The following is a 22607-nucleotide window of genomic DNA, read 5'->3' as shown; positions in this document are numbered from 1 at the left end:
TTCGCCGAAGAATGAAGCAGACCTTCTGAAAACATGCCCAGTCATGGACAAATACAACGCGAACACAGAACTATAGACCAGTACTCGCATCATCGAAGAATTTGCTTCCAACTTCTGTTTCCAAGCAATGGTACAACTAAGAGGGGTTGTATGCATAGCGTTGGGTGGTTTTATAGGTATTATAGTACTAGTTCCTATTTTGCACGCTAAGTCGTCAGTGCATACCATCACTCCAGGTGGCAGCACAGACCATGACAGGGTTTGCTCCGCTTTTCACTGAGGGTGGCACTAATACAGAGGTTATCGAAAGGAGGAGCACACTGCAATAAAGGAGGTTGGTTCTTGTTCCCTCAGCCATGAACCGAGTAATGCGTCATCACCGCCTCGTCCTGTCGACACCACTACGGTATGCACTGTACTTGACAAGTACTTACCAGAAAGGACATGATGACACAGGCGCCAAACACAATGATCGTGCTATAAGGGAGCTTCGAGCACTGCCCCAGCATCTTCGACAAGTTTTTGGCAGACTTTACCGGCAGCCAGTACAGCTCGCATGCCAGGTAGCAGCCCTGCCGGACTACGACTACAACTGCAACGCTCAACGCACCCACTGCTACTTGGACTCCTGCGGGAAAAAAACGGCGTGCGGCAACAACTTAGAAAAGAAAAGGGTGCCTGTTTGCAGAGGTGTCAAACAAGCCTCCAACTCATTAGTACACATTGTCTTAACTTTTTACAAGAGAAAAAACAATAATCTCCCCCAAAATTAGGTTAATTTGGTCAATGAGAGAAAATTCTTTTGTTCTGTGATGTTGGCATCGTGTTTGAGTTTATGCGCGTGATTTAACAAAATTATTTTTTTTACTTCAAGGCTTGCATAGCTTTAGCCGCTTAATTATAGCTTCAGTAGGGATGAGCACTCATTTTATTTATTGTTGATATTTATTTCAAAATTTCTTTTTAAAACAAAACGGTACGTGATAACAACGCGCGTAGCGATGGGCTCGTGATGCAAGCGCTTCATTTACCAAGAGCTCCGCTACTGCACGATTTTGTTTGGCACCTAGTTGCACTTTTGATTTCCCACCTAAACGTTTCCAGCACGAATCATGCTATTGTATAAGGACGTACTGCACCACTGCGACCCAGAGAGACAACTGCGCTCATAAAAATGGCAGCCATTAGACTGGCATCCCCGGAAGGGTCAGATCCCTCTGTTACAACTTTTGCATGAATGCCCTCGACGGACCACACTCATGCGTACCGCATAAAGGGTTAGTAATTAAAGAGTTAGACACGTAGACATTATCTCAGGTCCGCCTTCATTATCCACAGGGCAACCAGTCTACGGGAAACGTTCATGTGACGTCAATTTTAGCGCCTAGACAAGATATCGTTTACCAAGCAAAATAGCTGCATATAGCACACAGTTACACCAAAACAAAAAAAAATACCAGTGCACTCATCACTGTCTTTCTTCCTCTGCCTTTGCGCGATTTTGCGCCACATTTGCGCATATACGTTTCAACAGCCAACACTACTGCACGCAAAACAGATTACAGCGAATACAGGTCTGATATCTGCAGCAGGATCCAAAGGTACACTTTTATAACCTGGCGTGCTACATACACGAACCACCAAAATAAAAATGTGGTGATAAAGATACGAAAAGATTACTGGCTGAAAAGGAGGAAAGATCATGGACAACGCTTTCAACTATCTCGCATTTACCTGCAGAGCAGCACCGGAAGGATCAAATTCGGTCATTCCTGCGTAGGAAGCCCTTTCCACATGGTGCGAATTTCGCCGGCGAATTCGCAGCTGCGTCGCCGCACGAGCAAAAAAAAAAACGGTCTATTCTCGTTTTTCTGGCAAACTGCCAAATGTTTGGAGCGATCGAACTTCTCCTGTGAACGCCTCTTGGCATTTGGCAATTTTTCGCAACAGTGGAAATAGGGAAAAAAAACTGTTCTGCCGCACGAGCGGCGGCGCAGCTGCACGAAATTCGCACCATGTAGAAGGGCTTAACATAGCTTTATGGCCTGTCTGTGCAATGCGAAACATGACGGAAAACTTTCCTTGCGTTCTAGGTTTCAGCAGACAAACTTACAGCGGTACAATTGTCTCTGGTGGGGTGTAGTATGTAATACAACTTACGACTAAAGTACTAACTGAAGTAGCCCTTCATCGGGCAAGTTTCCTACGGCATGCCACGCCTGCAGAGCACCAAGGGAACCACTAGCACGCATGAATCCACCAACACTTACCGATCTCTTTGGCTGGCTTGCACAAAAGTAGCATCACTACAAAACCAATGGATAACGCAGTGAAGAGCCACAGCGGCCAGCGGCTATTCCGCCGAGCAGGAACAATTCCAAGGTCATGGCAGTGAACGAGCCTTGCATCCACTCCCACAGCCATGTCCACACTGTAAGGTAAAAAGCGAGAAGTCAGTTCGATATCTGAGGCCTTGTGAAAGGAATGGGCCACGTATATTGTCACGAGGCGTACGTGCCATGACCTGCCACCGAAGACAAGGGAGTGGCAGCCGCGCAGCTTCCGAGGTCTCAGTCATGGCAGCCATGCACATACGGTAATACGTCGGCAGCATCTCTTTATGAAATAAATCACTTCACCACCAACAATGGTTCGTTTCTTCTGTTCTGCCGCCACAAAACAATATATTTGCCCCACGGCAAATGGCGCCGAATGACGATGGCATTTCCGTCACTTCTACAACGCATTAGTTCGTTCTCTCCCCCTCCTGCACCTAATATATCCCTCTCCTCCCCAAATCCCCTCCGCTTTGGTCCCTCTCATTTGCCCTTGCTACCGTGTCTCCCCGTTATATTCCTCCTCCTCCTCCTCCTCCTCCTCCTCCTCCTCCTCCTCCTCCTCCTCCTTCTCCTTCTTCTTCTACTACTTCTTCTAATCAACCACCTCCTTCTTGTTCTTCCCCTTCCTCCACGTTTATTCCAGACAGTGTCGTTGATGAGACGCTGGATGTATGCCCCGGCATTGGTGGTAGCTCGAGTCGCCGATTTGGTAACGCCGAATCCAATCCCCCCTCGGGAATACGAGCTTATCCGCACCCCCAAACCCATGTCGAGGGTCTGCATGAAGGACCACCACGTAGAGGAGCGCGCCGCCGCGGCGGCGCGAGCCGACCTGCACGAAGGTGCCATGTTCGTGGACGCCGCCGTCGATGAAACCACCAACGGCGTTATCGTTGCTTGTGCAAATGGGCCAGCGGGGGCGAGGAGGACGTTTCAGTTTGACACCACGCCCAGCACAGTGCCATGCGAGCTGGAGGCGGTACTGCTGGCGGTGAACCACATCGAAGAGCGCTACCATGCGGAGGAGCACCGGGGGCGGACGTTTACCATATACACTGACAGTACAGAGGCGGTGGCAAGACTCGGTGGCACCCTAGTCATCGGATCCACAAGCCATTTCATCAAGACGATTGCGAAGAGACTTCGCACAACAAAATCCATTACCGTGCGGGTGGACTGGCTGCCGGGACACGTGGGTGGCGCCTGGAACGAGGCCGCCCACGCGTGGGCGAGCGACGAAGCAAGTATCCGCTCCGACCCATCACACCCTGTTCCCCCACAACGGAACTACCCAGACCCTGCGGACCACAGAGCCGCTGCCAAGCAAGAAAGCAGGGCGAAGCTCCCTGCCGCTACACCCCATGACCCACGACCACTGCCAGGAGGACTTCCCAGGGGGGCCCAAGTCCTGGTACACAAAATAAGAGCAGGGGCTGCTCTTACGGAGGACGTGCTCGCAAAGTGGTGGGCATACGTTCCCCGACGCTCAAGACACCTGACAGAACCCCCTGAGAACTCCAGGGTCGTGACCTACTCCTCGTGTCACGCGCCAACAAGGCCCACAATGCAGCACATGCTGTGGGAGTTCTCAGGTATCGCGGCGGAGAGAAGAGCCCATCTTCTGCCGTACATCAAGAACCTCCAGGAGTGGGCATCGCCTCCTCTGGGCTGGGCTCACCCAAAAGAGACTATTATGTCCCTGTGGACTTTCGCTTGTATACCACGGGGATACACAAGAGAATGAGACGCTCTCACCTCCTTTACCGCCTTCACCATCCCTGACTAGACCTTGAGTCCCCCCTTCCGAATAAAGAATTATAATAATAATTCCAGTCCGTTACAAACATTGCTTTGGGGGCACGGCTAAAGCAAACCAGTTTTCTTACGAAGGCTATGCACCCTTAGCAGCAGACGGTTTCAGCAAAGCAGTGAAAGTACGATAAAAAAAGAACAAGGAAAAAAGGCATACGCATTAGGACGCATTCCTGCGACTGGTCATAAGTACATTTTTTTAGAAAGCTGTTTACAATCATAAGACACCATGGAGAAAAAAACTGCGAAAGTACAAAAGGAAATTCACATACAACCCTTTAACAGACTGTTCCATTACAACGAAATAACGACTTCGTGCGTGTAGTTTCAACAAAAGTTTTACGTCAGGCCGATAGAAAAAAGGAGATATTTAATAGATTTTTTGAATTTTGACTGCGTTGTTCCTAAAATAAATATTTCCAATTCCACGGGGTGTTCGTTCAAGACATCAGATATGTTTGAAGACAATTTTTGCTCGCCATAACTCGTTCGGGAATTTTGGCTTGGTTAATAATTTGTTGGTAACTCATAGAGGCTCCCTCTGTTTGGTATTTAAACAGAAATAAGCTGTCCGTATTGACATCATCATCATCATCATCACCAGCGTATCTACGCCCACTGCAGGGCAAAGGCCTCTCCCATTATTCTCCAATTACCCCGGTCCTGTGCTAACTGCGACCAATTTATCCCCGCAAACTTCTTGATCTCATCTGCCCATCTAACTTTCTGCCACCCCCTGCCACGCTTGCCTTCTCTAGGGATCCACTCTGTTACCCTTAACGACCAACGGTTATCTTGCCTTCGCAATACATGCCCTGCCCACGTCAATTTCTTCTTCTTAATTTCTACTAGTATGTCCTTAACACGCGTTTGTTCCCTGACCCACTCCGCTCTCTTCTTGTCCCTTAATGTTACACCTATCATCTTCCGCTCCATTGCCCGCTGAGTCGTTCTCAATTTAAGTTGAATCCTCTTAGTGGGCCTCCAAGTTTCTGCCTTAAGTTTCTGTCCGTATTATATTGCCGCAAAAATTGGAGGAATAATTTATACGTCTGTTTCTTTGTTTTTCTATTTAGAATTCTACATTTGGTGGGGTACGGTGTAATGTCCTCATTGAGTCACTGAGTTGAACATTCCCTATAACTCGGAAGGCTAGATTTCTAAGGTCCTGTAGGAAGCCTAAATTTATTTTCGTTGTGTCCAACCATTCCCGTCCGCTCTTCTTCCCTCTCACCGTACCCTCACACACTCCCCCTTCAATATTTCTCCCCACGCGGCCTACTCCCCTTCGATCCTCTCTCTTTCTAATTTGCACTGCCTACTCTCTGTACCTTTTCCTTTCACTAACCATATCTCACTTCTACCTTTCCCTCCCCCGTTCCTCCGCCTACCCTCTATCCCATCCACCTTTCCTTTTCCTTGCACCCTTTCCCTTTTCTTCCCTTCCCCGTGTGCTCCGCTCCTCCTCCCCCATATTTCCCTCAACGTATTGTTTTTGTTTCCACTCCTCCTTTTCCTCCCAGCCTCTTCTGCCTTCCCTTCCTTCCAATCCTTCTCATCATATCTACCTTTCCTCCGATCCAAACCACTGCCAATTCGCCTCCCAATCACTACTCTACAGTTAAATCTGGATGTAACGAACCTCTATGTAACGAATTCCTGTATTTAACGAAGTTTTTCAATTCCCCATTGGAAGCCCCATTGAAACCCATGTGTTTGCGACCGCTATGTAACGAAGGCGCTACGGTGGTTAACTTTGATATAACGAATTCTCTACGCTGATGAGCCGTCGTTTTTTGCACTTTTTCTGAAAAATCGGCTAGAGATACGCACTAATTTAGCTAATTAATTCCGCACCGCAAACTACCGTGCGTTTCTACGTGTGAGTGTGGTGTCCGTTACGGGCTAGGCCTGCCTGTCGGCGGGTAGTCGCGTGTCTCTACTGGCATCTGTGGTGTCGGTTCGTCGGTGATAAGTTCTGCTACCCCAAGACAAGCTCGCAATTTTAAATGCCGCTTCTGCAGGCGAGAAAGAACAACGTCGACGCCACCCGGCAGAGTACCCCATATAGCACCCTCTCCCCAATTGTGAGTGCGTAAAAGAACATGAAGTTCACGAAAAGACTTTCTTTCAGCGGAAGTTTGGTCCTTGATAGCGTGAAGGTACCGAAAAGTGTCAAACGGCAAATGTGATACTTCATCTGCGTTTGTAAAAACGGGGGTCAGTGACCTTGCTTGTTCGGATTGCCGTGTAGTGACTAAGCTCGTGTGAAAGCAGCAGGCACAAATCACGCAGTTTTTTTTTCACTGTAGAATAAATCCTTGAAGAGTGACTTCACCTTCACTGATGTCTAGCATTTTGGTTTCGTGTTTCCTTTATTCACGTGCGCCTTAACTCGAAACGTGCATGTAACGAAAAATTCCGAATTTTCGCCAAATTCGTAATATCTAGGTTCAACTGTATTTGCCCCTAACACTATTTATTTCCGCTTTCCCAGGGTGTCGAACCGGAACTGAACCGTTATTTTTTTTAGCACGCTGAACTCGAACCGGAACTGAACGGAAAGAAATAAACGGTTACCGGTTCACGACAAAACGGTTCGACCATCCGTTATTGATGTAGCGTGGTCAGTGTCATATTCGGGGATTTTTCTTCTTTACGCGCCATCATCTTAGTGATCATACACGGGATTTCACCCCTCAGATCAATTACAACATTATCAACGCCCTCCCTATTCGTGGTCGCAATTCTGGGAAAAGAAATGCGCACCAATATTGAAATCGTCCGTATGTTGCTGCTGGCCGCCCGCACAATATCTCACTATTGGCTGCATGCAGGCGATATTTATTTAAAAATACCTTACAGGCCCTTATTGCAGGGCATTGTGTAAGGGGGGTAACAAAGAGTGAGTGTAGCGACAGAATTGTAAGGGAACATCAAACTTCGAATAAACAAAAAGCGGAACAACAAATAATACGTTATATCAGAGTCCTTCAATGCCTTTCTGGTCATGAAACTTCGCCATCACGCTATGGGAGAGCTTCGTACGCTGCCGCGCCGCGGGGCTGGTGTTGATTGGAGGGCAGCCGGGGGCGTGGTCAGAGCGCGTTTGGCAGGGAACGGACGCTCGCTGCCTTATCAGCAGTGCGCTTTCGCTTTACGTGTCGAGGGCCGCTCAAATGGACTTATCATTTTGTGAGTGGCGAAAAAATTTGGTGCGAACGGGCATGCTGCTACCACTGGTCGGCGACTCTGGCTAGTTTCGGTTTCAAAATTGGGGCGATCCTAGCGGCAGGGTGCTGCGGCGTGGCCCTTCTCTTTCCCTCATCGTTTCTTTCTTTCCACACTACGCATGCTTCCGCGCCTCCTCACGCATGCGCAACAGCTCACCGGCGCCAATATTTTTTTTTTCTTTCTTTCTCTGGGCGCGCACGGCGGGCCAGTTCGGTGCGTGCGTAAGCGAGCCGGCGTGCGAAGGGCTGCGCGGGTTGCCTAAACGCCTCCACGGGCTGAAAGTTTCGCTGCATTATAAAATATATACGGATGTGTTCTAAATATGGGACCGTAGGGGAAGGAGCGTCACCAGTCCTGCGCAGCTCTGTGGTGCAGCAACACAGGGCGAAACAGTTCGGCCAAGTTTCTCGTCTTCTCCAAAAATGACAGGTAAGCAAATTAGCTTTGTACGAGTTATAGTGAATTCCTTAGAAGCCGACCGATTGCACTCTTCTATTTTCACTTCGCACATGTAACGTGAAGTTAATGAGACATGTCAGTCGTCTTGGAGTGGAAACTAATGTGCAAATATATCCCAGCCTTGCAGGTACACAAAGTTTTAATAGAAGTAAACGCGCATTCGGCGCGCAGACTCTTGCTCGTAAGGTGAATTTGAGGCGGCATTGCCGTTTTGCGATTGCCTTAGTAACTGCTTGAACGTCGATTCAGGATTCTTATCGATGTATTTTTTGTTGTTGTTTCGTGCAGTGGGTTTGAGTCTTGGGTGGGGTCCCAAGTCGAGGACGCTTCGAGACTTCATTGGACGTTTCCTGTGGTGAATCACCTCAACCCCTCCAAAGCTATCACGCTGCACCTGCTCACAAAGAAGGCAAGCTCAACTGTACGCGCTTCTTGTCATTGACTGCGTGCCTATTACCACGGCGATTGTTGGCGCGGGGTGGCGTGCCCTAACCAATTTTTCCGGTGCCATCTTGCTCCAAAACGGATATTTGCGGCAAAACTGCTGCCAAACGTTGCTTCAGTGCTCCGAAAAATCTGACGTAAAACCGCGGTGTTCAATGCCAGTCAATTTGCACAGGGAGCAGTGGAAGGCCAAGCCGAAATACATGCGTTGTCTGCAGCTGCCATTGCAAGCGTTTCGCTCATAAAAAAAAAAAAAAAGGGTAGCATTGCCGGCTTTGCTGTTCAATCTAACCTGCGCGCCCACGCCGGGTCATCTTATCGCGAGTGGGTTTGCTGTTCCATAGTTCTAAAGATAGAATCGATATCGGACAGGATGAGATAAGAGGCGCTGCCCAGACACGAGCTAGGCAGTAGCGTGTGACAACCTAGCCGATATCTGCAAGTAATGAGCTCGGTACATGCGGCTTACAATACAGGAAAACTTTTTTTCTGCGCGTCCCCCCCCCCTTTTCATAATCAGACTGTTCACGCGCCATTAAAAGAAAAGACGGGTGCGCTCGATTTGTGTTGCGATTGTGTTCTGTATTATACGACGTGGTTGCGCATTATTTTTGTACGCAGATATAATATAGCAATGAGTGGTCAATAGTGCGGTTATTGTGTTGCAACAGTTTTTTTCTCGCTGCATTTTGTTGGTGTGAACAAGATTTCTCGGAAGTGTATGGTCGGGTCAACGCTTCCTTTCAGAGTTTGCGTTAACTGGCCCAAAAGGCAGGCGTTGAAGCATACCTGTGCGTGTTTTCTTTTAAATTATAGGTTCCCGTTTACTGTGTCTCTGAACTGAAACGAATTTTTTGAATGTCTAAAGAACATTCCCGTCTCGAGGCGAGCCCAAGAAATAAGTATAAATTGAGTGGAACTTTCAAGTTCTTTCCTTCTACCGCCGAGGTGTGCGCGAAAAAAATATGTATGGTGATTAGAACTTTCGAAGTTATTCTTGCGTAATCAATTATTGTGTACCTAAATGTGCATCTTGCACGTTTTTTTTTTCCTATTCTGCAATGTTGCATGCCCAAATTTGCATGTCATATTTTTGCTTAGAGTCCAACAGAGTGTACATAAAATGTATGTGCATTATATTTTGTGTAGTGCATGTTTTTCATGACTTCGAATCGAAGATGTCTTCATATGAATTGTGAATAAAAGAAAAGCGAAAAGAATGGTTGTGTAACGCTCCAATTAATATCGCCACAAAGACAACAATTCGACACCAGAAAACATACTATTACGAAAATGTTTTCTTCGTTCAATTGTTAAACACGTTACTGCACACACATACCAAACGACGGGCGGCGGCCATTCCGAGGCATCGCCACCGCTCGTCCAACTTTCGCGCCTGGTGCCATTGCCGAGCGGCCCATGAGCAGCGACCGGCGGCAGGCGCGGAAGTTGGGCGAGCGTCGGTTGCTGCGGCCGGCGCGCGGCGGCCCGGACCGGCTGCCGCGGAAAAAATGACGTCATCAGCGTCCGCGACGTCACCAACCTCCTTTCCCCCTCGCCACTCGTTGCCATGACGATAAATGCAACGTTTTAAATGCATAGCATTTTAGTAACTCACAATGTCACGCGGCGTTGGCGTGCGCTGTCGTAGTCCGCATGCGCGCCTTGTCGTAGTCCGCGTCCGCAGCCAGGAAGAAATAACAGTTTCCGGCGCCCGGTTTCGAACCCATGACGCCGCGGGCGGAACGCAAGGTGCCCGGCGCACAACCGACCGAGCCACGAAACCGACACAGATTTCGATGCACCGAACGCGCCTTATATCCTTCACTCATTTCTCGTTTGTTTCGAAAGCGCCACAAGTTGTCCCGCGCTTCCAAAAGATGGCGACACGGGTCCCGCGATCAAGAGATACGACTTGCCGGCGCACCCCCTCGGAAATGCTGTGCATTTGATCGTGCCCCTCGCGAGGGGGATGTCTTTTTTTTCTTTCTTAGCCTTACACGCGCGTTACCTCCACCGTCTCATTATGCTCAAAAACTTTTTTCAGACACCACGTACCACTAGGGGAGGATTTGGCGCTGTTGGCGCGAATTACGCGGGACCACGGTGGATGCTAGAGAGGCCGCCCCGTTTTGCTACTGCGTTCCTGCCTGCCGGTCTGGCTACAGAGCAGCGGCGGCTGCCCGATGCCCTCCGATCTGCGGTAGCGCCACACGCGGTAGCCTTTGTCCCCGTACGAAACATGGCCTCGAGTTTCATGACCGGAAAAGCATTGAAGGACTCTGGTTATATGTCAGTAAAGAGAAAAAGACGAGAACGTACAAAAAAAGGGCATTAGAAGTTGCACATGGGAACATTGCTGGTGGGAAGAAATACAGACATGCGCAGTACAACTTAGTAGAAAATATCTTGTGCACACGTAGCCAAAAATTATCTTCAACAAAGCGCAGAAAGCAAGTTGTTCCTGTTTTGAAAACTCGGGATTGTAAAGGGCGATAACAGAGTTTTATCTCGTCCGTATAAGGACATTATACAGTACAAAAATGCAGGTGGTCACAAAGTGTTAAGCTGTAGAAAAAAGAAAAAAAATAAAGAAAAAGAAGAGCGCGTGTTGTGTAAAACATATACGGTGCAAAACATATATAAGCGGAAAGAATATAAAGCATATTCTTTCCACTTTTAGGAACACGTCTCCCTGAGACTATACAAGCATTGTACATCAACATGGAAAGAACGCTACAACGACGAAAGAATAGGGCTTTAACTATTATCTTGCTTAATATTTTACTTTTATGCATAACACAATGAAACGGAAATTTTAAGATCCAATTTTCCATAAACTTTTTCCTTTTCTTAGCATAGCGCCCTCCAACTTCTTTGAATTAGCCAATTGCAGATCGTCAGGAAGGGGGTGAACTAAATCTCGTCTTTCGGCTTTACATAGAGAGCATCAGGGCCGGTAAGCTCCGGGGTAAATCAATGGCAATTTGCATGTGGCATAGACTATATTAATTTATAGCTGCCTCCAGGTAGTGGCTTGCTGAATATTGCTTAGGGATTTATGAGGGGGAGGATATTAAGTGCAGAAAACTTTATGGGCTCGCCTTGTCGTCGTAGCTCGCTAACGGTCTATGCGACTGCCAGAATCAGGAGGCGCAGCCAGACAACGGACCCAAGAAGAGGTAGGTAGGCGTGGTTCGGTTTGAAAAGGAAAATAAATGGACTGGGGATAATTTTGAGCCCATCTGGGGGCTCACCGGCATACAACCCAGTTCGGGGGGTAGGGAATGTAGAAGGGGGGTGAATAGAATAGGGTAGAGAAAAAGGAGATAGGTAAAGAGAGAAAAGAGAAAAAAGTTAGAGCGCCGCGAAGGAAAGAGAAGAGTTGCCACAGTCACTCAGGCCACCGAGCACAGAACACACCACAAACACAGGTCCTGGCGTCATGCTGCGCCCGGCAGAAGTTCTCGGCGGGAGCGGTGAAGCGTAGAGGCGAGGCTGTCAGAAAAAGAAGTCCTGGCGTCATGCTGCGTCCGGGAGAAGTTCTCGACGGGAGCGGTGAAGCGTAGAGGCGAGGCCTGCGCTGCGATGAGTCGCGCACGTCCGCAACCCACGACGACAGAGGCCAAACTCCTCCCAAGAAGAGCCTGATGTACCGTCGTCAGGGGGTCACGCTGAGGCTTTGAAAACCACGCCGTTTAAATATTCATAACCGTTCAAAGCTCGCGAACCGCTGGCGCTTGCAATACATTTCCCCGTTATTTAGCCCATAAGAAAACTGCCGTTACGTTTCAGGCAAAATATGTGCATATAACCGTGAGCCCCCGCGTTCATTAGTTAGGAATGCTCGTTGGGTTGGTTTTTACGACAGTAAGCGAAAAAAGCGGCCGCACAAGAAAAAAATGGCGCGTTCGAAATGACGCAGAAGGGCTCCAGCCACGCAAGAAAAAAATTATGAATTTGAAATGACGCAGAAAGGCTCCAGCCACGCAAGAAAATAATTATGCGTTCGAAATGACGCAGATAGGCTCCAGCCGCGCAAGAAAAAAATGGCGCGTTCGAAATGACGCAGAAGGGCTCCAGCCACGCAAGAAAAAAATTATGAATTTGAAATGACGCAGAAAGGCTCCAGCCACGCAAGAAAATAATTATTTGTTCGAAATGACGCAGGGAGGCTCCAGCCGCGCAAGAAAAAAATGGCGCGTTCGAAATGACGCAGAAGGGCTCCAGCCACGCAAGAAAAAAATTATGAATTTGAAATGACGCAGAAAGGCTCCAGCCACGCAAGAAAATAATTATGCGTTCAAAATGACGCAGATAGGCTCCAGCCGCGCAAGAAAAAAATGGAGCGTTCGAAATGACGCAGAAGGGCTCCAGCCACGCAAGAAAAAAATTATGAATTTGAAATGACGCAGAAAGGCTCCAGCCACGCAAGAAAATAATTATGCGTTCGAAATGACGCAGATATGCTCCAGCCGCGCAAGAAAAAAATGGCGCGTTCGAAATGACGCAGAAGGGCTCCAGCCACGCAAGAAAAAAATTATGAATTTGAAATGACGCAGAAAGGCTCCAGCCACGCAAGAAAATAATTATGCGTTCGAAATGACGCAGATAGGCTCCAGCCGCGCAAGAAAAAAATGACGCGTTCAAAATGACGCAGAAAGGCTCCAGCCGCGCAAGAAAAAAATTATGCGTTCGAAATGACGCAAAACAGCTCCAGCATACGAAATTAGAGCAAGCACAAAAAGGACAGAACTCCCGCTGGCGCACTTTTAGGCAGGGCGCGCGAGCACTGTTTATATGTGTCTAGGCGGTAGAGCATAACTATATGATGGCACGTTTTCATGAGTTTCCTGGCCGATCCGAGGGTGAAGTCCCCCACACCCCAGTTGACAAAAAATCCCACGTAATTAAAAAAAAAAGCCACCAGACTGCTGCGGACCGCGAAACAGCGACCCATAGCGTAAAAGTGCCTACTTGTCGCATTTGGAAATTCCTGGGGATAGAAAGGGGTACATGGTGCTTTCACACTGCCGTATAAAACCGCTTGCATTACTCTCGGTAAAATGTCGTCCCACCAATTCACTTCTGTATAGAGGAGGCTCGTTGCAGGAAATAGCAGCTGGAAAGTGCATTTTGCATTACTCAGGCCGAGGGAACCATCCCACTCACAGTTCCATTACGTGCATTCCCTTCGAAGGTCCCCATTCGGGTCCTTCGCTGGTGTATAATGACGACGATCGAATTTTTTATGCGAGACGTTATCCCGCAACACTCGGTTGTAAAATTCTGCGCGCGTATACGGAGAGTTCAGCCGCACAAGTAAAATTACACGCAGTGTTGACAGCAAGTTGATGTCCACGTTGAGTTCCCAATGAAAAAAAAAAAAAAAAAAAAAGACGCGCTCGACTAGAGCCGCGGGTCCAGGAAAACACAGGGCCATTTCGGCGACGCGAGATATCCTGTGGCACGACGGCCCGGACTAGGGCTGTTTAAAGAATAAAGTTTTCTCTCTCTCTCTCTCTCTCTCTCTCTCTCTCTCTCTCTCTCTCTCTCTCTCTCTCTCTCAGAGCAGCGTGCACCCCTCTTTTCATCGCTTGCACCCATCTCTCGGAGACCGAAATACCTGAACATTTCCAATCTTCTAGTTCCTTTTCAATGTTTTGCTTGACGATGGTCCACTGGTGAAATAATGCCCCTTCGAAGCCGTCTCCGGCAAGAAACTCCAAAGTGTTCCTCTATAAGAATAGATATGGATTGCACTGTCTTTGCAAATATTTTAAAGTAGTTAAGGTCATACTTGTAAAATTTACTTGTAGCGAGTCGGCACATTTTGGAGGTGATCAACTTGCTTGGCGCCAATTTCGAAACTTTGCAGTCCTGCGAAAACGGGGCGTGGTTATTTGTACGAAAAGACGGGACGACAGAAGCGGACCTTAAAAAACGGGACTGTCCCTCCCTAAACGGGAAGTCTGGTCACCCTATCGATAATGCGGTTTCGATGCTCGTTTTGTGGTTTCCTTAAACGAATTCTTAGCTGTACGCTGTATGCCTGATTAGCCCGACGCACGCGCTCGGCGTCTAAGGCCTTAGCGTTCTTGCCCACGGAGATGAAACCGCTGGGGGATAGAGGTATACAGCTTTTCTGTAAGAGTATCGTATCTGTAGCCCGAAGCGTTCTTGCGCTAGGCGGAAAACTAGTGTCCCGGTGTGTTCTTTCAGTACGCATTCTTGCCCGCGGAGACGAAACGTTCTAGCGCGAAACGTTGGAAAGCGAGTGTCCCGGCGTTTTAGTACGCGTTTCTGCCCACGGAGATGGATCCGTTGGGGGTATAGGCATACAGCTTTGCTGTAAAATTTCTTTCGTGGCTCGAATGGAGCTAGTTCGCTGGTGGCTCCATATGACGTCACTCCGGCCCGTAGTACATCACGGGAGCGCGATATTTGAGTTTTTCGATATTTCTTGCATTTTTTTTTTGTTTAAAAAAGTCTTTCGTGGCTAGAATAGTTCGTTCAAACTGAAGAAAGTTGCTCGTTCAAAATGAACAAAACAAAACTGAGCCAGGCACTTCTACAGAATTAAGTTCCCTATGACACAGAAATACATTGCTGAGAAGAGATTTTTAGAGTACAGCTGAACATTGCTACAATAAACACTGATATCGCGAATTACTGGCTATAGCGAACTAAATACGGACTTTGATTGGTCATGCTTTATTCCAATGACACTTATCATTTTATAACGAAACTGAAACCGTGAGATCCGCACGCGATATCAGATATAAGGAAGAAATATTGGCCAGTACTGAGAAGCTACTTGGGAAATTCCCGGCGTCCGAAACTGCAGAAGTGGAAATGGAAATTTTGATTGTGGACACAGAAAAGTTTCATTCTGCTCATGGCTGTGAATAGCCAACAGACGAAGATCACATCCTTTTTCAAATAATAATAATAATAATTATAATCAATCAATCAATCAATCAATGTTTATTAGAGCGTCCAGGAACAGCCGAGGCCTTGGTTCTGGCGCACTGAGGAAGACCAAATGCGGCACTAATATACAGTAGAAACTCACAATATAAACAGTCAACGAGAAGAACGAGCGAAAAAAAAAAAGAGCAATAAAACCCTAAGGATAATAAAAAGGTATTCCAACCAAAATTAGACGATTAAGAAACTCTAATGGTGGATCAATGGCAAAAGTATGTGGAACAATGGTCACAGCAGTTGGGTGAAGCAAGCAGACATAAAAACATATTCGCAGATATAGGCGAAAACACAAAGCTTCAATTAAACATGAATGTATGAAACAAAATACAGGAACTGATTTATGAAATTACAGCAACAGAAGATGGAAAGTACCAGACACATCACTGTGGCTCCTCGCGGCACAATAAATCGGGTGCGATGGAAGGCGAGTAGCATATCGTAATGTATGACAAGTCAATGAAGCAATTACAGCCACAAAGTCACGAATATATAGGACTTACAAACAAGAAACAAGAACTATGAAGACATTGGACACATAAAAACGACATAAAAAAAACTAAAAAAAACTAAAAAAAAATTGTGCCGAAAAGAAGAGTAATTATTGTATCACAGCTAACAACCCAGTCAAAAAAATTGGCCGCGTATCTGCTCCTTTCGTTGCAAATGTCGTCAAAAGACGATAGTCTTTGTAGACATTTGCCAAGGAAATGTCCCCCCCCCCTTGCTTTCCCGCTCACCTTTCATGCTGTTTCTGCACCGTCGCGCTCATTACAAGGTAAACACACTAAAGGTTTGCGCAAGGCGATTTGAATTTACCGCGTTCCACTGCTACAGGCCGGGTTAATCGATGCCACAGCTGCAGTACGGTAGAGACGTGCGTGAATGGAGGCGGCCGACTAGAAGGTTTATAGAACCGTGTGGCCGTGCTCCACGTGCGTTCCAAGCAGAACGTGGAACCTAGCTTGTGGACCCTTTCGTTGCTGTTGCCGCGTGATTTTTAATATGCCGGCAGGAGGCGGCGGTTTTCTTCAGTAGATGTAGAATATCATTTTTTATCGAAAATCTAAGCATCGATGAATTTTTAAATAAAGGAACACTGTAAATATCCCTTGTGTACTAATTTCCTGTCTTATATTTGTGTAATGTCTTGTTCTTGTTCAACAAAGTTGACAAGTATGAACATATAAACCAGGCTTAGACGTTTACATTTGGTTGTGAGTATATAAGACTATTGCGCGGTAAGCAGTTAATTTTGGCCAGGTGGCTGAATCGAGTTACAGACTGACAGACGGACAGACAGACATACAGACAGACCAAAATTTCTGGGTTTAAGTAGCCCAAGAAAGACTATCGTCTTTAAAACTCCCGAAGGGAACGTTGAAATATATCAAGTTTCCCTGAGTGACAGTTATAGAGACGCTGCACTCTTTGGAGGGGCGAATGGGTGTTGAGTGCTGTAGCATTATGGAAAGGGGGGGGGGGGTAAACCTTGTTGTTTTAAATGCAGATCATTTCTTTAACTCACATGTAGCGTCCGCCGTCCGTCCGCAACAGCTCAGCGCGCAGGTGCGCCCTCTCCCCCACTCCTTCTCTCCCGCATCACGCTACCCTCCTCGCTCCCAACCACAGGTCCGCACCCCTCCCCCTACACTATATAAAAAAAATAATAGTTATCGGCGCCTGGTTTCGATCCCACGACCCTGTGGGCGGAACGCGAGGTACATGGTGCTCTTCCCACTGCGCCACAAAAACGACACAGAATCAAAGGGTACGAACGCGCCTTATATCCTTGACTCATTCAAACTACGTCAAGAAGCTGCTGATACACGGCAGCAGTTGCATCGATCTCGTCTTCACCAGTTGCTGCAACGCACGACCACTGCTTAAAGACCCCTTAACAGTACACTTAGGGACCACGAAGCCGTCGTTCTCAGCGTCCAATACAACGACAACAGCAACAAATAAATAAATAACGACTTACAACAACCTACTCCTTGCCTACACTCCTTGCGTCACAAAAAAAAAAGAAAAATTGGGCCCATCTCTCCACGAGGGGGGACTCGAGTCGCAAAATCACGAAAGTAATAATTAATATATGAAAGAAATAATAATAATTAATAGTAATAAGCAATAATAGTTAACACATTCACTACCAGCCCACCACCACCCCCAAAACACTAACGTTAACGCAATACACCCACCCCCTACGCGACGCATTTACTCGAGTCCCCCCTCGTGGGGAGATGGGCCCAATTTTTTTTTGCGAAACACGAAGGCTGACTTGTGCAAGTAGTTCCTGGCATGTGATAATACCATGAAGCAGTTTATATAGAAAAAAAAAATCGCGCCATATCCACGGAATGAATGATGATAAGTGGGGCGAAGCTCGAGAGGGGGAGATCATCGGTAACCAACTCTCCCGTGAAAGTTCGCCCATTACATCATTAAGAAAGACGTAAGACTGTGTGCGTACATTGTACAAATTTTCGGAGTCAATGCTCCCAGGCCCAGACCTGGTGAAAGACCCCGCGCCATCGAGGACTACCCCGCACCTCCACCACAATTTGTCACGTAGGATGGGACACAACGGTAAAGAAAAAAACTTTTATTTAGGGCGAACCTGTGCCCGAACAAGACGAGAGGAAACGAGCAAAGGTCCTTGCGTCTCGTTCGATCTCCGAGAACGACTGACTGCGCCTGCATTCGTGGCGTGATCTCTTGCGCGATCTCCCCCTCGCAGTGCACGTGCGCTCGCGCCTCCGTTGGCGAACACAGACAAGCTCGCGCTCCCGGTGCCGAGTTTGCGCTGCCGGTTGCAGCCGGTTCTTGCGCGTGCAACGCGGCCCACTTTGCGACATCTCCGAAAGCATGCGGCGGTCACGTACCACGAGACACAAGGGATGGACAGACCCATGGCTTTAGGAGCTTCGCCCCTAAAAGAAGATCTAGGCGGGTTCGCCGACAACTCAGAGAGACAGGTAATGGGAATCTGGATACCGCTAAGGCAGTCTCGGGAGGCCCAGAGGAAAAACGATGCCTGTATATTGATAGAAATTTGGTCTGAACACGCTCTATACGTTTGCTGTTAGAATGACAGGTCCCATTCCACACGACAGAGGCATATTCTAGTTGAGGAATACAAAGTGTTTTGAATAGTTTCAGGAATGAATTAGGAGACCGAAAGTTCCGTGAAAATCTGCATACAGCACCAAGAGAGCGAAGAGCCCGCCGAGTAAGTTGATCGACATGGGGCGAGAAAGTTAAGGCGCTGTCAAAGAGCACTCCAAGGTCTCTGATACCATCAACTCTAGACAGGGGGCCGCCGTCAATGGTGTAAGGAAAGTAAAGGGTGTTTGTTTTTCGGCTATAAGAGATGACCTTTGTTTTCTTTGGATTAAGATTTAATCTATTCTCTGAACACCATTTAGAGAACGAGGACACATCTTTGTTTAGGGAAACACAGTCCTCAGCAGACTCAATACGTTTGAATATTTTGATGTCGTCCGCATAGATTAGGAACGAAGACTTCTTGATTGCAGCTGACACATCGTTTATAAAAATAGAAAACAACAGAGGGCCCAACACAGAGCCTTGGGGCACACCACTTGTTGTCCTGTACATAGCGGACTTCTTGCCGTGAACACTCACATAACAAAACCGATTGTGTAGATAACTCCACAACAATGCCACGAGTGGTGCATCAATGCCAGACAGTAAAAGCTTATTAAGTAACAACGAGTGGCAGACAACATCGACTGCCTTGCTCAGGTCGCAGTATACAACGTCCAACTGGCCCCTCTCTGAAACTGCTGCGGAGGCCTGCTCCATGAAGCAGGCGAGGTTTGTTGTTGTGGACTTTCCCGATATAAAACCATGCTGGTTAGGTATAAGGACGTTTTGTACAGAACTTGATAAGACTTTGTGAAGCGCTGTCTCAAACAGCTTGGAGCAGGCACAAAGGAGAGAGACAGCCCTATAATTTGTTGCGTCAGACGTCGGGTCTGTCTTTAAAATTGGACGCACTCGAGAGATCTTCCACGTGCGAGGGAAGACGTTTGTTTTTAGACAATTATTGAATATATAAGTTAGAACAGGTACAAAAATACTGCCAATAATAATAATAATCAATCAATCAATCAATCAATCAATGTTTATTATAGTGCCCAGGAACAGCGGAGGCCTTCGTGCTGGAGCACTCAGAGGGGAAAATGCAGCACTGTAGTACATCAATAAACACTCAGTGAGCAAAAAAAATAAAATAAAATAATAATAATAATAATAATAATAATAATAATAATAATAATAATAATAATAATAATAATAATAATAATAACAGTAATAATAATAAATAATAACGCAGGCCTGTTTTGTTCAATGAATTCTGTTCTGTTGTAATTTCCCGTTTCATGTTCTGATTTGATCATTGATTGTCGTTTTTAACGCACCGACGCAGCGCAGGCGATGAGGCGCGCCGTAGTGGAGAGCTCCGGAATAATATTGACCCCATGGGCGTCGTAATTAACGAGCGCCGAAATCTCGTACACGCGGGATTTTTTTGCTTTTCACAGCACAACGCCTTAGCCACTGAGCCACCGTGGCAGGTCGTTTCATGCTCTGGTGTACTGAGCTTGAAATAATGGCTACCTTGTTACAGTGGGTTCGAAGCTGAAAATAGTTCGCGTTTGTATCCACGATATTTGCGGGAACCCGACTGCCGAATGGTTTGAGCCGATTTTTAACCCTACTATTGCAACGAATACCGGGTATAACGAACTAAATTACTGCCCCGATATACTACTTCGTCATAACGAGGTCCCACTGTAATACAAAATAACGTCTTCCGTGAAAATATGGTGCATTTTGTTTGTAGCATATTCGTATTCAACGAAAGTGTGGCAGAAATGAAGCGTAAAAGACGGGCAGACGGATTTTCTTGCTGAATCTACACGGAAGTGCCTGAGCATCTAACGAAGTCTTGCGTTCTCATCTTGCAGCGAGCCTTGCGTTCTTATCTTGTAAAAGAGTCTTGTGTTCTCATTTTGCAACGGAGTCTTGCGGTTGTATCGGACGGCCTTCTGCCGCTCTGGCATCCGCCCTCCTCAAAGATAAGGAACGTAAAACGCGCTCCTTCAAAGCGCAATGAAGTCGAAAAGGGATGCGTGATTTTGAAAAACCGTGCAGCAGCAACCGATCTAAAAAGGAACGGCACAAACACGTACCGTACTTGGTATTTATGTGCATGGCGATGGTAAGCACAGAATGTTTAAGTACATGTGTATTGGTATTTTTTGCAGGTCTCGATAATAGAGAGGTGCAGCGATACGGAGACAAAAAAAAATCAGTCATACTATTTATAATTGTAAACTACAAGTTATGAAGAAAATTCTAGTTGCTACCACAAATTCCTCTACAGGACGAATTTTGCTTACATTTCTGAACTCCTTTCTGAGCTTTTTCAAATTTAACCTTTCTACCATGGGATCCCCAAAGTAACAAGAACACAGAATGGTCGAAGCGCCTATGATTTTGATACATCAAAACTGAAGGAAAAAAAAAAAAACGGGTGAAATTTGTTGGCGGCGCTGCGATCGCAAGACTTCAGAATGTGGGGCAGCGGTAGAATATCCGCTTCAAGCTCAAAAAAAGAAAAAAAGAAAAAAGAACGACGTTCGAATCCTACCAGTCCGGTACTGTTACATCTTCTTTTTTAGTTTTCCTTTTATAATGTCCGCGAAAACTTTGGTTACCGCGCTTAATAGTTACTATGTTGACTTTTGGTATTCATTTTTTGCACTACGTGCAGTACTCATACTCTCACGGACAGTAAACTCAATATACATGCTTCTATGGAACAGCCAATAACGAGTAAATTTGTAGTTTACGATCACACACAAAAAAACAGTAATATTCGCAGCACCGAATACGCCATATACACAGAAACACATACTTGTACATGCTTCTGTGCTACGCGACAACGTCACATTGACTGAATCGCAGCCTCATAAGCGCGTGTTCATGCAGCAAGGTTCGGCGAATCCAAAACTTGCCAGCGCTTTCCAAAAACGTGAAAAATCGCGTGCAGATTAGGGGAAGAAACAAATAGTTGGCGAACTGCATGCTGCTTACCGATGCACATTTGGCAATGGGGTCCGTTATCTTACATGCATGCATGCAAGGGCACCGCGCTGCGGAAGTTCATGTAGCAGACGACGCGAGAGAGGTTTTGCTGCCGCAGATCGGCGCCGCCGCCTCCTCAAGTGCAGAGCTCAAGAGTTCAGGGCATTCCCCTCGGGTTCTCAGCGATAGCAATGAAGTGCGCCCATTTGCTCAAAGAACTATTTTTGTGTTCATAATTTATATTTTTTTAATTATGTTTTAAAATTATCCACGGTAGAAGCTCAAGTTGCCACCTATCACCGCGTGGCGGCGATGCGATTCGCAAGACTTCAGGGGATTCCCCTTTCGTTATGCCCTTTTTGCTTCTTTTTTTTTTTTTTTTGGCAGCAGCTCCGCGTGGCGGCGAGGCGATTCGCGAGACTTCGGGGATTCCACTTTCGTTACCCCGTTCTTGCTTCATTTTTTTGGCAGCTCGTTTGACCATACAGTTTAATATTATTGTGGTAGAAACCATAGTTTCGACCATTCTGTGTTCTAGTTCACTCTACACGAACTGCCCAATCGTGCGCAGGATCGCGGCCCGGGCAGCATGCAGACGGTCCGTGGCTACGGGGTCTGTTTGAACCTTGACTGATAGTTCACAACCAACATCGATCGCAGTACAGCCAGGTACAGCAACTTTTCTTTCCTCCATGGGTACAGCCCGGTTAGACGGCACGGGCTAACGAAGCGGGCGTAGAGCATTGCGTCCTTAAAGAGATAACAAAAAAGTTTGTCATGCCGCTTTCTAAAATTTGCGCCCGCGTTCTACGTTCAGTTCTTGCACGTATTTAAATGAGAGCGATACTGTTCTCATAATTTAGTAATGCGGAAGTTTGCGCACTAGACCAACTTACGCACGCGTTCCGTAATCAGCAGAAAAGTTTCGAAACTCACGTACTTTGCGGTAGAGATGGTGCGATCACGTCAAAGCACTGGTGAGCGCCATCCTCGAACAGGTTTTGCTTGCCCGCGCTTGGCTGCCTCTTCCTTGCTTTGCGTTTGTTTTCATGGACGCCGGGACGCGGACACGCTGCTTCCGTTGCTTTCGTTTCGATCAGGCGCCTGCGGTATACCCGTAGACCTTGGCAGATGTGCCTCATTCGAGCGTTTGGTTGGTTAAACCATTTGCCACGCCGCGGCGCCACCAGCCAAACCTGCATAAGTTGACGA

General features: G+C 47.0%; 1 protein-coding gene across 1 annotated transcript in view; it reads right to left on the bottom strand.

Annotated features, from left to right (window-relative positions):
- LOC144152937 (stimulator of interferon genes protein-like) overlaps positions 1–22527 on the bottom strand; it is a 42051-nt gene extending 19524 nt beyond the window's left edge. Inside the window, exons 1-3 of the mRNA XM_077684517.1 lie at positions 22332–22527; positions 2271–2431; positions 435–628 (exon numbers count right to left, since the gene is read on the bottom strand). Of these exons, the coding sequence (XP_077540643.1) occupies positions 435–628; positions 2271–2424 (348 nt within the window). The 5' untranslated portion in view covers positions 2425–2431; positions 22332–22527. The remainder of the gene's footprint in view (positions 1–434; positions 629–2270; positions 2432–22331) is intronic.
- Positions 22528–22607: the final 80 nt, after the last annotated feature.

This window comes from Haemaphysalis longicornis, unplaced genomic scaffold (assembly GCF_048455015.1).
Source record: "Haemaphysalis longicornis isolate Haplotype H1 unplaced genomic scaffold, Haemaphysalis longicornis Haplotype H1 scaffold_9, whole genome shotgun sequence".
Classification (NCBI taxonomy): Eukaryota; Metazoa; Arthropoda; class Arachnida; order Ixodida; family Ixodidae; genus Haemaphysalis; species Haemaphysalis longicornis.
Note: the sequence above shows the minus strand (reverse complement) of the source record. Positions and strands in the feature narration are given on the sequence as shown.